Source organism: Ctenopharyngodon idella, chromosome 24, assembly GCF_019924925.1.
Source record: "Ctenopharyngodon idella isolate HZGC_01 chromosome 24, HZGC01, whole genome shotgun sequence".
In the NCBI taxonomy this organism is placed as follows: Eukaryota; Metazoa; Chordata; class Actinopteri; order Cypriniformes; family Xenocyprididae; genus Ctenopharyngodon; species Ctenopharyngodon idella.
The window spans coordinates 6,344,935-6,362,193 of NC_067243.1; the positions used below are offsets into that span (position 1 = coordinate 6,344,935).

At 36.1% G+C, this 17,259-nt stretch overlaps 2 protein-coding genes and 2 non-coding genes across 6 annotated transcripts; all 4 read left to right on the forward strand.

Annotated features, from left to right (window-relative positions):
* The first annotated feature begins 1,564 nt into the window (after positions 1–1,564).
* tmpob (thymopoietin b) lies at positions 1,565–7,388 on the forward strand. Of its 2 annotated transcripts, none has more exons than XM_051884326.1 (6): positions 1,565–2,252; positions 3,488–3,605; positions 3,699–3,875; positions 4,042–4,143; positions 4,225–4,333; positions 4,766–7,388. In XM_051884326.1, the coding sequence occupies exons 1-6, from the start codon at positions 2,019–2,021 to the stop codon at positions 5,115–5,117; spliced, it is 1,092 nt and encodes a 363-aa protein (XP_051740286.1). In that variant the 5' UTR covers positions 1,565–2,018; the 3' UTR covers positions 5,118–7,388. The 2 variants fall into 2 exon arrangements, with proteins under 2 accessions (XP_051740286.1, XP_051740287.1); XM_051884327.1 differs by having other exon boundaries at positions 1,570–2,252; positions 4,042–4,145; positions 4,230–4,333.
* A 1,431-nt stretch (positions 7,389–8,819) lies between these two features.
* Positions 8,820–15,626, forward strand: slc25a3b (solute carrier family 25 member 3b). 2 transcript variants are annotated; one of them, XM_051883195.1, is made up of 8 exons: positions 8,820–8,976; positions 9,248–9,397; positions 10,933–11,057; positions 11,791–11,970; positions 12,507–12,688; positions 13,025–13,197; positions 14,689–14,799; positions 15,218–15,626. In XM_051883195.1, the coding sequence occupies exons 2-8, from the start codon at positions 9,262–9,264 to the stop codon at positions 15,376–15,378; spliced, it is 1,068 nt and encodes a 355-aa protein (XP_051739155.1). In that variant the 5' UTR covers positions 8,820–8,976; positions 9,248–9,261; the 3' UTR covers positions 15,379–15,626. The 2 variants fall into 2 exon arrangements, with proteins under 2 accessions (XP_051739155.1, XP_051739154.1); XM_051883194.1 differs by lacking the exon at positions 10,933–11,057 and adding an exon at positions 11,194–11,321.
* Positions 12,718–12,948, forward strand: LOC127507863 (small nucleolar RNA SNORA53). The gene has a single exon (XR_007928505.1). It is a non-coding gene; the product is annotated as a small nucleolar RNA SNORA53 (small nucleolar RNA).
* On the forward strand, positions 14,854–15,084 carry LOC127507864 (small nucleolar RNA SNORA53). Its single transcript, XR_007928506.1, has one exon. It is a non-coding gene; the product is annotated as a small nucleolar RNA SNORA53 (small nucleolar RNA).
* Positions 15,627–17,259: the final 1,633 nt, after the last annotated feature.

Consider the following 17,259-nt stretch of genomic DNA (forward strand, 5'->3'; position numbering starts at 1 on the left):
GGAGCATGCATTGTAAAAAAAAAAAATACGGTCGATTTTGATTTCATGCTGACTTTAAGATTTTAGACATAAGACTATTACTGGCTTCACATGTGCATTTCATCTGTGCTTACTTTACAGTGTTGTATACTTTGTACTTCTCCATGTGTCATACCACAAGAACAGATTTGTACCGGATTTGCTGCTAAATACGGTCCATTTGACCTTATGTGTCTGTCCTGCTATAGTAGAGCCTGCTGGTCTAATAAGGCTTATGCTGCCATCTTTAGGATGTTATGCTGTAATTCCTCTATATTGAGTTAATCTTTCACAATAGAATGATTTAGTCTTACCATGTACATTTTTTGACTAATGTTTGAATGTATTTAGGGAACATATATTCACGTATAACAAATACATTGGTATTCAAACAGATATACCCTTAAACATTTAACCCTGTAAAGCCTGACATATAAAATAATAGTTTGTAAAAAAAAAAAAGTATGCATATGTGTTTTATATAACATAAGGCTTTTTATGGCTCATATAGTATGATATAGTGAGAAGGTGGAGCTTATACTTGAGTAGGGAAAAAAACATCAGTTTTAATCAGAGGCCCAAACTGAGCAAAACTATGCAATTTGGTGCAGATCTTGTTATTTATATGGCCTAAAAGTAAGATTAAATTCTAATAACTTGTAATGTAAATCAATGAGATCTTTATAACAGTATAACTACTTACATAAAATGCATATAAATATCAGTTATCACTCTATATCTGCCAATAATGTCTTAGTAAGATGATATTTAAATGCTTGGTTTTATGATCAAAGCTCTAAAACATATAATGCAATGCAATGATGATTGAGAGATGAACAAATAAACCTTCCTCAAAAGCATATTTGATACTCATGATTTTTCTAAAAGATGATGTGTTGATAATCAAGTAAATCTAAGTTGCTTCAGTCCAGTAATGCTCATCTTTAAATATTACTAACAATATAAACGTTATTCTTATGTTTACTTTATAAAAATCATGAAAGATTACACAGCAAAAAGACATGCAAACCATGGCCTGACGTTTTTACAATTATACTAAAAGCTCTTTTACTTGCTAAAAAGTGTAAACTATCAATCAGATGACAGAAGGCATGTAGAAGCAAAACATTTCAGCAAAGTTTTGATCATTTTGATAATTTAGAGGTCTTAGAAATACAATACTGTATGCTTTATAAAATTAAGGCTCCTCCATGCTTACAAAATACCATGATTTTTTTTTAACAATGATTCTGAATAATTACCATATTCATGTACTATGGTATTTCTAAGACACCCCTCCCCCCACTTTGTATTGTAGTCTTTTATTATGAAATACAACCCTGTCAAAGACCTTTTCGTTTTCTGTTGAACGGAACTCATCATAATGTTCCCGTCTTATTTATTATTTTTACGGGCTTTACAAAAAATAGTTTATTGTAAAGAAACCTGCTGTAAATTCAAGTGTGTGTTGCAGTCGGACACCATATGCTGCAGCTGTCGCTCTGTGTCGGCCTCTTTGTTTTGGATCAGCGTCTGTCACTCTTCCTCGTCGACCAATAGGAGAACGCCTTACTTAACCTATTCGACCAATGAGCGTCGAGCTTTGTTCTACTGTGCCAGTTCCGAGGCGCGCGCGCTCTTAGCCGTCGAGCTATTTCTACTTTTATCCGCCTTCGCAAAACCGCTTAATTGCGCGTTTTAGCAGAGTTGTTTTTATTTAACCTCAATCTTCGATGTTCAGTCTTCCAAAAAATATTTTTTTGGATGTAACGGGCAGCTGTGTTTGTCGTAAAATCCTAGGAGGACATTCAAACGGAAGGCGCGAGCCGGTTTGACGGGTGTCAGCGCGAGACATACTTGCACGCTTTTATTTTCATTTATTCTCGTTCGGGGGCTTACACGAGTTACCGCTTCACTTCCAAAAGAGAAAAATAAATAATTGCACCTGCATTTTGTAAGTAAAACACGTGTTTAATATTCCACTCAGGTAAAGATAAAGCATGGCGCAATATCACGAAGATCCGGCGCAGCTCACTAAAGAGAAACTAAAGAGTGAGTTACTGGCCAACAATGTTCCTCTGCCCAGCGCTGACAGCAAGAAAGACGTCTATGTGCAGCTGTATCTGAAGAACCTGACCGTACTCAACAAGAAGAGCATCTCTGCTCCCGACACTTTCTCCAGTGATGAGGAGATGACAGCGCCGCTGGTGTCCAACAGAAGCCGCTCGGGGAAGGTAAGAGCTCAAATACAAGTCTTATGAAAATCAAAAGCATGATTTAAAGGAATAGTTTACCCAAAAATTAAAATTATCTCCTAATTTACACACCCTCAGGCCATCCTAGGTGTATATGCATTTCTTCTTTCAGACGAACACAATCGGAGATATATTAAATAATATCCTGGCTCTTCCAAGCTTTATAATGGGAGTGAATAGGGGTCGAGATTTTGAAGCCCAAAAAAGTATATCTATCCATGACAGTAATCCGTACAACTCCAGTGGGTCAATAAATGCCATCTGAAGTGAAGTGATGTGTTTTTGTTAGAAAAATATTTAAAACTATAATCACTGGCATCAGTAATTATAGCTGTACGCGAGTTCACGAGAGAGTCGAGTTCTGGTGAAAGAATGGCGTAAATGATGTTGCCAGAAGCCAGTGTTTATAGTTTATAAAGTTTTAATTATGGATATTTTTCTTACAAAAACCCATCGAGTCGCTTCACAAGGCCTTTATTAACCCCCTGGAGTCGTATGGATTACTTTTATGATGGATGGATGCGCTTTTTGGAACTTAGAAAACTCGGACACCATTCACTCCCATTATAAAAGCCAGGAATGAAAAAAGAAAGTCATATACACCTAGGATGGGTTGAGAGTGAGTAAATCATGGGATAATTCTCATTTTTGGGTGAACTATCCCTTTAACACTGATTAGCATGCTTGTTCATAATTATGATAGATGATGGAGCAGAAGAGGAAGATCTGCAGATATTTAATTTTATTTCTACTTTTTGACTCACATTCAATATGTATTATACATATTTTATTAATCTCAATAATTCTAATAATCATTAAATATATGATAAATTATGCAACATATGATCATTATCATATAATGCTGAAATTTCTCAATAAATATGCATTTTACAGAACTGATTTTTATTTGCCTTAAAATATTTTAATTATATTTATAATTGCTTTTTGACCCAATAATCATTTCACTTGTCTACCACAATAAAACATGCTTTCTAAACATTTTTATAATAATTATTTTATATATTTCTTATTTTATGGTATTATTTATTCTCCCTTGAGTGAGTAAATTATGCAAACAATACAAGTTATTTTACCTGTAAACACTCTTACATTTTATACAAATAGAGGCTCTTGTATGTTGTAGGTACAAATAAAAGTGGAGAAAAATAAAAACAATTTATGCATTTTCCTTCTGATGTTTTCTTAACCTTCAGAAAGCCACAAGAAAGACAGACAGAGTTCGGGCTGAGGAGAACGACATTTCGGGTTTGACTGATGAAGAGTTGAAGGTTCAGCTTCAGAAGTATGGAGTCCATACAGGACCAATTGTTGGTTAGTATTACAGTTTTCCACAGTCGCCCAATATGAATGTCCTGTTTGTGAAGGTTTGCGTTGTATTCTCATATGCCTGGTTCTGTATCCCAGCATCTACACGTCAGCTGTATGAGAAGAAGCTTCAGCAGCTCCTGGAGCATCCGCCACTGGAGAACACCCTGCCTGAACCCGAGACCACCATCCCAGTGGCCGTCACCATCAAAGCAGATGGAAACCAGAACGGAAACACGCATTCAGCTGAAGATCAGTACAGCGACAAAGAAGAAGGTGAATTTGTTTTTGAGGAGAGGTGTGCTGTTATTTTACTAAGACATCATGTGCTGCATGTGACCGGAGTCAACCAGACAAGCACATTTTCTTCATCAAACATAAACATTTAGTTAAACATTTAAAAAGACTTTAATCTTTGCATGCCTTTGCATTTGATTGGCAGAAGTTGATCCTGTACCTGAGCCGGTTCCCGTAGTGACTAAGCCGGTCCGGAGCAGAGGAAAGACTCCAGTCACCACCAGGACCAGCAGCAGGCAGCGCGCTAAAGTAAAGCAAATACAAATAGCATCACAATAGAGTCAGTTTATGGTGCAAAATCTCTTACTATTCGAGTTTTCTTCTATTCAACAGCAGGTGGAGGAGACGGCATCAGTCATTGAGGAAGCGTCCCTGGACGGAGGAGATATTTTAAAGGAAATCTTCCCCAATGAACCTGCCACACCTACCGGAATAATGTGAGTATGAAGATGAGTCATCCTGAGTGAAGGAGGTTTCATATAATCAGGGGTGCACTTAACTTTTTTTGAAGACAACATGTGCCATGATTCTGCGCTCCAATCTTGGCATCATCAAGCTATGCCTTTGTTTTGAATAGGTGACCTCTAGTGGCGAAAAAATACATATTGTGCCTTGTAATAAACTATAATAGTATATCAATGATAATAAAATAACATTGATATGAACTATGCAACTGTTTAGGATGTACAATATTTTTTGTAATTTTTCCTTCTGGATACTTCTGACATGTTTGCTTATGTGCAGCTTGTTTAAACATACTTGATTCTCAATATAAAAAAAGTTGGTGAAAAACTGCAAAATACATGTTTGACGATGGTCACTTATCAGTGCTATAATTAAACCCACATTTATGTTTTCTCTCTGAACAGGGCCACATGTCGGAGGCCGATCCACGGTGCTGCCGGACGTCCAGTGAAGCTGCTGAACCTGCGGTCCGAGGAGCCCCTCCTACAGCAGAGCATTTACACAACGACTAAATCCTCTGTCACAGATGTCCGTAGCGCAGCTCCCGCCGTTCCTCCCAGACCCCGCCGCTGGCTCGCTTTCTGGTTGAAGCTCCTGGTGTTCATCGCACTGGCTGCGTCTCTGTATTACGCCTTCCAGAATGTCACCACCGATCAGATCAACACCTGCCAGCTTTATATCCAGGACAATGTGATCACACCCATCGTCAATTACATTAGCTGGGAGAGCCCATCCGAGGGCGGCGACGGCAAGTGAGCTGCAAATCCGTCGACCCGCTTCAGCATGCACCTGCTGTCAGACTGTTTTTCTAGTCCTTTAAGGAATAACGCATCGGCAGGGTTCGGGGAGGGGAGGGATTCTGCTTATCGCAGTTTGACCTAGCAGTCACATCTGAATAGACTTGTGTTTCAAGTAGTCTTTAAACTCTGTGTGCATCGTGTGTTTTGATCTTGCTTTGCGATTTTACGGTTTTGTAGCATTTGAGACGACGTAGACAAGTGTAGTGTTCGCTAACAGTGAATCTTTCGCCGCAGTCACCAGCGCTCCCACATCGAGAGTTTAAGACTCGCCGGCGTGTTTCTTCAAGTGCCAAGATGCGGCCAACACGAGCACAGTTTGGTTTCTCACACATCGCAGCTGGAAGGAAAACCCTGAATGTTTGCAAAAACGTTTTCCTGAAAAATCCTGGTGAAGTTTATTTTTAGCGTGGTTGAATCTGACATTATGAAGTGTTGCTAATGAAACCAGAGTGAGAAAATTGTGTTCTTGCAGAGTAGGGTGAATCTCACAAGAAAATATCTGGCTCATATTTCACCACAAAATCAAAAGATATATACATCCTCCATTGTGTTGGTATAATGGCAAAAAAAAAAAAATCTTATTCTCATTACCTTAGGGTGAAAAATCTAATTTTCATTACCAGAGTGCAAAAAAAAAAACATTTGTATTACTGTAATTATGGAAAATTATGGAAGCTTGTTTCCGTCACTGAATAAAGGTAATTGCAACTTTTTAATCTCACAATTTTGACTTTTGTGAGATTATATCTCGCAATTCTGACTTTTTTTTTTCTTTTTTTTCTCCCGATTGTGTTTATTTCTCAGAATTCTGACTTCTTTTTTTTTGCAATTGCGAGTTTATATCTCGGAATTCTGACTTTTTTTCTCCCAGTTACGAGTTTATTTCTCGGAATTCTGACTTTTTTTTCTCCCAGTTACGAGTTTATTTCTCGGAATTCTGACTTTTTTCTCTCAATTGCGAGTTTATTTTTCGGAATTCTGACTTTTTTTCTCCCAATTGCGAGTTTATATCTAGCAATTCTGACTTTATAAATCGCAGTTGTGAGAAAAAAAGTCAGAATTGTTAGATGAAAAGTCGCAATTATCTTTCTATTTTTTTTATTCAGCAGCAGAAACAAGCTTCCATAGAAAATAACTTAGACAAAAACTAATTTTATTTTAAATTAATTAAAAAATTATTCATATAATATAGTAGTAATTAATGTCTGTGCACAATAACTATTTTTTACTTAAAATTGGCATACATTTAATTCAGTTTAAGAAGTACAGCCACAGTGCTGTTTAAATCATTATTATTTGCATTACAGTAATTATAATTAGCTGGAATGTGCTTAATTGAAGATATTTTAAATAATTTTTTTTAATAAATTTAGTTGATTTTTGCGGTGAAATATGACTTTGATATATGCTTGACGGTTTTCATCAGATTCATCCAGTAGCTTTCTTTTAAATGATTTGTAGCATTGAAATGTTCAAACTACTGAACCACCAGCTCAGATAATGTCTGGTTTTAGTACTAGACTTTTTAGATTGATATTTGTTTTTTGTTTTTTTTTTATCCAGAGCCTGACAGAAAATGTGATCTTATATGAAAGTCTCGTGTAGTAAATAAAGCTTCACTTCTGGTGAGAGGCAGTCTTTTTAAATTTTTTAAATAGGTAATGGTGGCTTGTTAAATGTGTTTGTGATGTTTTCATAATGTGATGTGGCATTATAGCCAATTATAAAACCCGTAATGAAAATTGAGTCCGCCGACACTTGCCTGTTCTTGACTGTAAACGGACCGTCTGTGATTCATCTGACTAAACTATGAATTCATTTCTATGCTGTAATTTTTAAAAACAAAACCGTTGTCCTCTGTACTAAGTATATCTTCATTTCATTCAAAACAATACATATGTGACATCTTCATTTGCAGGGGTTTGTTTTTATATTTTGGTACTGTTTAATCACTTTTTAACTACAATATTTTTCTAATGTCTTCTCTAAAATTAAAAACATTTTTTTCAAAATGCAGTGGGTTACTTTTAAATGTACATACCAACTCTACTAACCAATAACTAACATCTTAGTTTTGTCCTGCTGTGTCAAAGGCAGTGAAAGTCCAATTTGCACTTTGTATTTAGGCAGCTAATTGTGTAAAATTGGTCATATGGAATGATTTGAATATTTATCCTTGATTCAATACGATTCTGGTGTGAAATAAAATAAAACCAGTGAAACCCCAGAGGTGACCCTTCAGTGTACTTTATTTACAGCAAGGTCAGTTCAGTGACTGACACACACACACACACACACACACACACACGACATTCCAGAGATTTTATTCAACCAGGAATGTTTCCTGTCATTTTTACACTGAGGTTTGACCTTCAGTCACACCATTTCACAACTAGCAAACCATATAATCAGTCCCTTTTCAGATATACTTACACAAATTATATTTTACAATAATTAGCTGCTGTACAACATGAATGCAATCAAACACTACAAAGACAGCAGACGGTGACTTTGAGATGCGTGGAATCTCTTGCGTAATTCACTCCGGAAAAGCCCCGCCCTCATTTTTGTCCTGCCTGGTCGAGCGAATTCTACTATTGCGAAGGCTTGGTTCATGAATATTAATTACGTACCGTGACGTTATCCAGTTGGCCGGGCTGATTGGCTAAAACGCAGGTAGGTAATGTTTTTATTATATGAAGAAAAAAGGTGAAAGAGTGCTAAAAACAAAACAAAAAGTAGAATGTGTCATGTGTCAATCATACTTAATAACACAGGCTCTAATAGCTTTTTTTGCTTTTAAATTTTTGCAGAACATTACACTTTTGTTTAAAATCAATTGTGAAACAAATTTCTTTTTGGAGGCAGAGCATTTCATTTTATGTAGAACCTAAATTAATTTATATAAGCCACTTTTTCTTGTTGAAAACTTTTTCTTATTGTTGAAAAATTGACATGGAAAATTATATTGCATGAACATTTGGATAGGTTGGCAGGATTGCTGTATTTGAGTTGTTTAAGTTTTGTAAATATATATTCTTCTACTTATAATTATTATATCCTCTTCTTACACACACACACTATATATATATATATATATATATATTAGGGCTGTTCAACGATAATATATAATATATATAATTTTTTTAACATAAATATAAGATATTTTTCTTAAATACATGCATGAATGTGTGTTTATTTATATATAAATATAATAATCAAACACAGAACAAACACACATATAGACTTATCGTTGAACACGGCCCTAATATATATATATATATATATATATATATATATAGTAAAAATATTAAAATATTATTATTATAAATAATAATAAAAGATTATTTTTATTATTTATTATTATTTTTATAATTTATTTATTTATTATTATTATTATTATATATTATTATTAGAAATATATAAAAAAATGTAGTAAAAATATATTAGAAAAAACATTTTAAATAAATTAATGTCATTAGTGTCGTGTCATATAATTGAAAACAAAAGATTTTGAATGAACGCAAAATAGTTTTCTTTCATCACTGGCACTGTTCGTAGCTTATTGTTTATTAAATATTACTATGTACATTCACTGTGTGTTTTCTGCATTAAAAAAAGCATCGTCTGTATTAATATTCATGAGCCAAGACTTCACCATAGTAGGATTAGTTAAGTAGTGGGCGGGGCATGCAGTGACGCAGTCGCTTCCTTTATCCGGTTCAGCCTTGCGCCGCTCTCACTCATCGCTCGTTCTCTATGCGCAGCCGGTAGAGGAGAGGACGGAGGCGCCATTTTGCAACAACTTCTCTAAAGTAAGAGTTTCTCCAACCTTACACCTCCCTTTTCATGGTCTTCACACACAGATTAAAGTGTTTTTTCACAGTTTCTTCAGATAAATACATTTTAACCTGTAAATTATTTAGTTTACTGTTATTTTTAATACAACGTCTCCCTCAAGAGCGCAGGGCCGCTGACCTCTCCATTGATCCACATGAGAGATAGAGGACAAATGGCTCTTTTAATTGACATTTTTGCAGCTTGTAAATGTGTTCATTGCCTAACCAATGTTTATTCTTCATTCAGGTCCACCATCAGACATGTATCCGAGCACACTAACCCAACTGGCCCGGGCGAACCCCTTTAGCGCCCCGTTGTTCACGCTGCAGAAAGTCGATGAGCCCCAGACACACACTCCCGTACAGAAGCGCAGGCTCGCAGCCGCCGCAGTAGCCGGTAAGACCCTCGGAGACCAAAACCGTCTCATTTTCATGCTTAAATTTCAGTTTTATTGGATATAAAGGGGGTAAAAATAAGAAAGTCCACCTAACTTCTCTATTTATTATTGTATTAATGCTTGAAATGGATCAGAATGGGAAATAACACCGTATGAACGTTGAATAAAAGGTTAGAATACTAGTTAGCTCTGTGCTAACTACACCCTCCCGAGCTGTAGTTTAGATATTAGGAAGTTCCCTTTAAATGCTTTAGTTATCACATCTGTAGATGTATTTTGTGTAGTTTGCGTTGAATAGTCGTTTAGTGTGGCTCAAATTTGCTGCTTGCTGAATGTTTCTGGCCTTGTTGCGTTCATGGAGGGCAATGAAGGACAAAGTTAGAGGACGCGTTATACAGCTGTCGTAAGACGTTTTTACATTTTAATGCACCAGAGTTGTGTGTATATATGTCAAATATGTTAAAACCGTATTAAGCCGGTTAGGGGACGTGGTGTTCTTTATTTAAAGCGTCCTATTCTTCACATGACCTGTGTGTGCGCCGCTATTCTCAATGAGGGGTGATCTGATTGGCTCTCTGGCGCAGGAACGCGTCCAGCTTTCAGTAAGGCGCGTTCTGATTGGCCTTAAGTCTGAGGAACGCGTCCAAGTCCGGTATCTTATATCGTATCTTGCTCAACATTTAATCGTAAATTTTAATACCTTTTGCATGTTTTATCCGTGTTATCAGCGCCTCTCCCTGATAGGTTTGTATAATAACTGTATGTATATTTAGTTTTAGTAGAAACGCTAAAATAGGCCCTTTTCACAGACTGCGTTGACGCGTTTTAACGGTCATCAGCATCGTAAATCCTGCAGTTTTTTTATATTTTCATTTATTAAAAATGTTGTATACATTTATAACATACTTTTGTATTTGCATCAAATTACAAAAAACTAGTTAACGCTGCTGTGATGGTGTTTTTAATACAGCGGCTGTGGGAATTGACATCTTTCTCTCTGGCATCTAGTCTCTTACAACAACACTTAAGTTTAGACGTCGCCGGAAGTACATTTACCCTGCGATGGCGAGCGCCGGAAACACGAAACCCGAAAGTGTGAAAAAGGCTAATTGGTTTGCTTAATCATTTTATCTCTTTGCTAAAGTGGAATAAGGAGGTCGACCATAAACAGAAAATGACTTTTGTGTTTGTAGGTTAGCGAGGTTTGTGTAAAAGTAGTGTCAGTTAAAACGGTAACAAGTTTCCAAAATGAATCAATCAATAATTGATGATTAAAAATACTGTACAGAATTGCCATTGTCAGATATATAGACCATACATTAATCATATATACAGTAGTTGCCTGTTTAGGATGGGGGTACCTCACACAAAGGAGGATGATAAAATATTAAAAACCCCTGACGTAGCTCATGTCACCTGGTGTGATAGCAGGTGAAAGGTCACGCTTTAGTCCAGTCCAGTGTGGTGGTTTTCCACTAACCCCCAAACGTCTCAGACCTTGTGTAGATGAATGTGACTCCGTGTTTCTCCTCAGAGGGAGACAGCTGTGAGTTCGGCTCACAGAAATACCTCCTCCTCTGTGGCTTCGGAGGAATCCTCAGCTGTGGCACCACACACACGGCTGTGGTGCCCCTCGACCTGGTCAAGTGCCGAATGCAGGTCCGTCTGTGTGCGTTAGCCGGAGTCACCTGAGTGTGTCCGTGTGACCTGACCCCAGTGCAACCCCTCATCATCTGCATGTTAAGTGTCGTGTTGTGATGCATGAGCATGTGTGTGTTGTTCCCCCACGTCACAGAGACAGGCGATAGCTGCGAGTTCGGCTCGGGGAAATACTACGCCCTCTGCGGGTTTGGGGGCATCTTGAGCTGTGGTATTACACACACTGCCGTCGTGCCCCTCGATTTGGTCAAGTGCCGTCTCCAGGTCTGTACTCCCCTCACTCCCCTTCATCAAGTTAATGAGATGGCATCTGTGGCGAAGGGTCACTAACACATTTTTGATGTGATTTGACTAACCAGCTAATAAATTTGATTATTATCTTTCTGTGCAATGAGTTTAAAATATGAAATTGAAGAAAACACCATGTCGTCTTCTCTGAAACGCTGAAGGAGATATTATGCAGTATGTTCAGGCCGCTCTTTTCCATAAAACATATGATCTTTTGTGTTTCATGGGAAAAGGATGAATTTCTTTAAATTGATCCGTGACTCTCTGCCACTGATGTTATCCAAGTAACATTTGGTTTACCTTTTTATTTATTAATCTTGTTCCAGCATGTAAATACCATGAAGTGAAACCATTAACCGTGTTCCTTCATAATCAGCCGGTTCCTGGTGAAGTTCCTCTGTGGTTGTTTCTGACTGTCATTGCAATAACCGAATGCTGCGTTTAGGTGGATCCTGCTAAATACAAGAGCATCTTCAATGGATTCTCCGTCACAATCCGAGAGGATGGCATGCGAGGGTTGGCCAAGGGTTGGGCACCCACCTTCATCGGGTACTCCATGCAGGGGCTCTGCAAGTTTGGCTTTTACGAGGTGTTCAAGATCCTGTACGGTGACCTGCTAGGAGAGGTGAGATGAATGATGTGGCGCTTGAGAGAAGGGTTTAAAAAAATATCTTGATTTTCCTCAATTTTGAATTTGCTCAATACCATCATTTTGGCTTTGATATAATGAATTTTAAAATTATAAAGTATTTTAAAATAGTAACTTAATGTAATATTCTGAGTCTGACAACCATTCATTTGCGATATTTTGCTTTTGGGTGCAGATGGTTAAACTCTCCAAAATGATATATATAATAATATTTCAATACTCATAATAATTGATGATTAAATTAGGTAGAGATATATAGACAGATATGTTAGATTATTTATTAAAATTATTGGTCATTAATTTACAGTAATATTATTACTCTAAAAAGTAATGTAATATAAACTATACTTAATCTAAATTATATACAACTAACATACATATATACACTATTTTTTATATATATATATATAATTTTCCACAGTTTGTAAAATAAGCATAGCAATAAACCTAGTAGAAGCCATGCTGTAAAGTCTGTCAGCTGATGCTCATGTGTTCTTCCTGTCCTCTAACAGGAAAACGCATACTTGTGGAGAACCTCTCTGTATCTGGCTGCTTCTGCCAGCGCTGAGTTCTTCGCAGATATCGCTCTGGCCCCTATGGAGGCGTGTAAAGTGCGTATCCAGACGCAGCCTGGCTATGCCAACACCTTGAGAGAATGTGCCCCCAAGATGTACGCCGAGGAAGGGCTCTGGGCGTGAGTATCCTGCACTTTAAACCCATCTCAACACGCTCCTTAGATCCACCTCTGGGGAGTTTCTCCGCTCCGGTTCTGCTCTGCTCTCTCTCTGGGAGCAGCAGGATCGGGCCGGAGGCTCCCAGCAGCTTCACTGCTGTACAGTTGGAGGTGCTTGAGTCATTGGCGTGTGAGATCAGTCTACCTGCTTACCCAGCATCCTCTCTGCCCTGAACCTTCTCAGGAAAACAGCAGGGCAGAACCGCTGGGGAGCAGACAAACTTTTTAAATAAGCCCTTTTATGTTGACTTTTAAGCACTCTCTGAGAGTTAATGAGTGGTGTGGATCTTCTGGCAGGTTCTACAAAGGTGTGGTTCCTCTGTGGATGAGACAGATCCCCTATACCATGATGAAGTTCGCCTGCTTCGAGCGCACCGTTGAGCTGCTGTACAAGTTCGTGGTGCCCAAACCCCGCAGCGAATGCTCCAAATCCGAACAGCTGGTCGTCACTTTCATTGCCGGTTACATCGGTAAGACTGATTTCTGGGTGTTGAGTTAATTTAAATGGTAACGCTTTACGTAATAAGGTTAATAATAATAATGTTCCGTTAGTTGATGCATTAACTAACAATGAGCAATTCATTTGTTTCAGTTCGTTGTTAGTTCATGTTAGCTCCGATCCATTAAATATATTAACAGATACAACTTTTGATTAATATATTGGTAATGAAATGTTAGTTCATGTTATGTAGTTAACTAATGTTAACCAATGGAACTTTATTGTAAAGTTTTACAACTTAAATTTGCTCTTATTTTGTTATTCATTTTAAATAATAATAATTATGCATTTTAAATACATTTATTCTAAATTATCATTAATATTAATCTCATATTACTGTTATTCTATTGTAGTTTTATATATTTCTAATTTATTACTGTTAATATAATATAATAATTGTTTTTAATTCTTAATTGTCATTGATTATATATTATCATAATTTAATATTTTATTCTATATTCAGTTCTAGTTCTTTAATTCTATTTTATATTCATTTTTGATTCTGTATTACCTTAATTTCTATATATTTTTCTATTACATTATTTTTATTTTATTTTTCTCTAGATCTTTAATTCTAGTTTTATATACTTTTTTTATTCTGTTATATCATTATTACATTATTAATTTATTAATATTTTAATTAATTGTCATTGATTGTGTTATCATAATCTTTAATATTTTTATTCTAGATTTAAATCTAGTTCTTTAATTCTATTTTATATTCATTTTTAATTCTATAATTTTGTATTACCTTATTAATTTCTATATTTTCTAATAAATTCCTTTTTTTAATATTTTATTTATTCTATATTTTCTAGTTCTTTAATTCTAGTTTTATATTTTATTCTATCATATTACCTTTTTTTTTAATTAATATATTAAGTTAATTGTCATTATTGGTTATCTTATCATCATAATTTTTAATATTATTTTACTAATTCTAGCTCTTTAATTCTATTCTAGTTTTATATTCATTTTGACTCTATATTATTTTGTATTCTATTAAAATCTTTTTTTAATATTTAATTAATTCTATATTCTAGTTCTTTAATTCTAGTTTTATTTCTTTGTTATATCATTACTCTTTTTATTAATATTTTATCTTAATATTAATTGTCATTATTGATTATATTTATCGTAATTTTTTAATATTATTTTATTCTATTTAATTCTAGTTCAATTCTTGTCTTATATTAATTTGATTCTATATTAAAATTATTTACCTTATTAATTTCTATATTTTTCTAATAAATTACTTTTTAATATCTTAATTCTATATTTTATTCTAGTCCTTTAATTCTAGTTTTAATTTATTATTTTTATTCTGTTATCATATTATTAATTTGTATTTTTTTTTTTTCTATTAAGTTTTCTTATTAGAAATTTACTTTTAATTTTTAGAGATGTGCACCACATTTTTACAGATCAGAGTTGTGATGCACGTTCTGCTTGTCTCTTGCAGCTGGTGTGTTCTGCGCCATCGTGTCTCACCCTGCTGACTCGGTCGTGTCCGTGTTGAACAAAGAGAAGGGAAGCACAGCCGCACAAGTGCTGAAGAGGCTTGGGCCTAAAGGTGCGACTTTTGTCTTTTTCTGAAGATCTCAATTCATTGTTTCACAACCTGATCAACACGCTCCTTAGATCCACCTCTGGGGAGTTTCTCCGCTCCGGTTCTGTTCTGCTCTCTCTCTGGGAGCAGCAGGATCGGGCCGGAGGCTCCCAGCAGCTTCACTGCTGTACAGTTGGAGGTGCTTGAGTCATTGGCGTGTGAGATCAGTCTACCTGCTTACCCAGCATCCTCTCTGCCCTGAACCTTCACAGGAAAACAGCAGGGCAGAACCGCTGGGGAGCAGACAAACTATTCAAATAAAAGAATTTAGCAATTCGAACATTGTTTTGTTCTTGTTACCAAATCAATCTTCTTCTTTTTTTTTTTTTTTTTTTTTCCTCTCCCCTCTTATCCACCCTCTTAACTTGCATATGTTCCACAGGTGTGTGGAAGGGTCTGGTAGCCCGTATCATCATGATCGGTACACTGACAGCCCTGCAGTGGTTCATCTACGACTCTGTGAAGGTCTACTTCCGCCTGCCCCGCCCTCCTCCCCCCGAGATGCCCGAGTCCCTCAAGAAGAAGCTCGGCCTCACAGAGTAGATCCACAGATCGATCGCCCACCTTCCCCTCGACAGCTGCACACCTCCTGTTTTCTATATTTAAATCTGTCCTGAGCCCCACTCGCCCCTGACATCATGATGATGAAGGGGAACCGCTCTCCTTCACAGGCAGTTCCATGTCTAAATAGTCTATATAAAAAGGATTGTGATCTGAATGAATGCCGTCTGGTTTTAACCTCTGACATTTGTTGTGTCAGTAGTACAATAAAGAACTACCTGGATATTATACACAGGAAGTGTGGCCTCTTTGTTTTTCATGTTTTTCATCTATAAACTGAGTTGTAACAACCAACATTGCTCTCATTAGTTTGTCTACGAATTATAAATTTCAAGATTTTTATATCTATATTTCTTTGTGGTTAACATTTGAAATCTCCTCAGCAGTGTAAATTGTCATGGTATTACAGAAAACTCAGTAAATGTTGCAGTAACTGTCTATGGCCAGTAGGGGCAGTGTAGTTTACTTTTTGCACAAAAAGGGTTCTCTAATATACTTTTTTTTTTTTTTTTTTTTTTAATATATATATATATATATATATATATATATTTGTACGAGTGGTAGTTATATTTTAATTTATGATAATTATAAACGCTAGTTTGTAGTGTAAATAGTTTTACCGTTTACTGCATGTTATTTACCTATAGTGGCCAGTGCAGTGGAAGTCTCACGTTAACAGGAGTAGTCGGGGTTTTTTAAATCTATAATTTTAATTAAAATATTCAATTTAATGGTGTTAAATAAGAGGTCAAAAATCACTACAGTATTTCATTTTTAATCTGATGGTATGACCGCTATTGACTTCTAGCATAGGCCAAATTTAACCGATAATTAAAATAAAACGCTAATATTACTGATGTGATACCGATACGTGGTTGATGATATGTAGCCAAACACTATAGACATAGAAAGACGGTTTATTCCTATTAGTAATGAATGGGAGAAACTACAACGCGCAATATGGTGGAATACGTCCCGCCTTTTAAGTAAAAGAGCCAATCGCTGATTGATAAAGTCATTGCGTCACTGCAGCTGCCGTTAGAAGCTCCGGTTCCCACAGAAACCTGAGACTCGCACTTAGGACTGCACATGCGCATTGTCTCGTCTAGCCTGAAAAATAAGCTTTTTTTAACACTATTTGAGCATAAGGAACAACATTTATGGGACAGTTCATGTCTTGAAATATGTTGTTTAATTGTGAGTTCGTTGAGCAGTTTTTGATATTTCAGGATTCCCCCATTCACATAGGACTTGAATGCCCAAAATAGCTGCTTGGAGGCGTTGCAAATATGGCTGCCGAGTGAACAGACTTTCCTTGATAAAGACTTCGATAAGTCTTTTTAAATCACGCACATCTACACTTGAAGCATATCCTAAATGTTTGTATTATGGTTTTATTGTCATATGACAAAATTATGGAAGTTTGTTTCCACCAGTGAATAAAAAAAAAGGTAATTGCAACTATCTCACAATTCGTGATATAAATTCACAATTGTGTGTTATAAAGTCAGAATTGCGAGATATAAACTCGCAATTGCGAGAAAAAAGTCGCAATCTTCTTAATTTTTTTATTCCGTGGCGGAAACGCGTCGACACAGTACAAAATCGATCCTGATTCAAAATTATGCAAATCATATGCACAAATCATATTATAAGTTCATGCTGCAGTTATCTAACATTATTTATATTGGTGTAGTTTTCTTTTTTTTTTTTTTTTTAAATATGTGTCATAAAATAGTTTACTGTTTGAATTCGACAAAACAAAATACCGTTGGCCAAATACCGATAACGATAATTTAAATAAAACGCTAAAATTTGCCGATAACGATCGTCCGATGTACCGGAACTTTTGAAATTCATGGG

Excerpts from the sequence above, each read along its gene's own strand:
- tmpob (XM_051884326.1), top strand. The coding sequence starts at position 2,019 with ATGGCGCAATATCACGAAGATCCGGCGCAGCTCACTAAAGAGAAACTA. Across the intron at positions 2,253-3,487 it reads ACAGAAGCCGCTCGGGGAAG|AAAGCCACAAGAAAGACAGA; the intron begins GTAAGAGCTCAA and ends CTTAACCTTCAG. Across the intron at positions 3,876-4,041 it reads GTACAGCGACAAAGAAGAAG|AAGTTGATCCTGTACCTGAG; the intron begins GTGAATTTGTTT and ends TTTGATTGGCAG.
- slc25a3b (XM_051883194.1), top strand. The coding sequence starts at position 9,262 with ATGTATCCGAGCACACTAACCCAACTGGCCCGGGCGAACCCCTTTAGC. Across the intron at positions 11,971-12,506 it reads ACGGTGACCTGCTAGGAGAG|GAAAACGCATACTTGTGGAG; the intron begins GTGAGATGAATG and ends GTCCTCTAACAG. Across the intron at positions 12,689-13,024 it reads GCCGAGGAAGGGCTCTGGGC|GTTCTACAAAGGTGTGGTTC; the intron begins GTGAGTATCCTG and ends ATCTTCTGGCAG.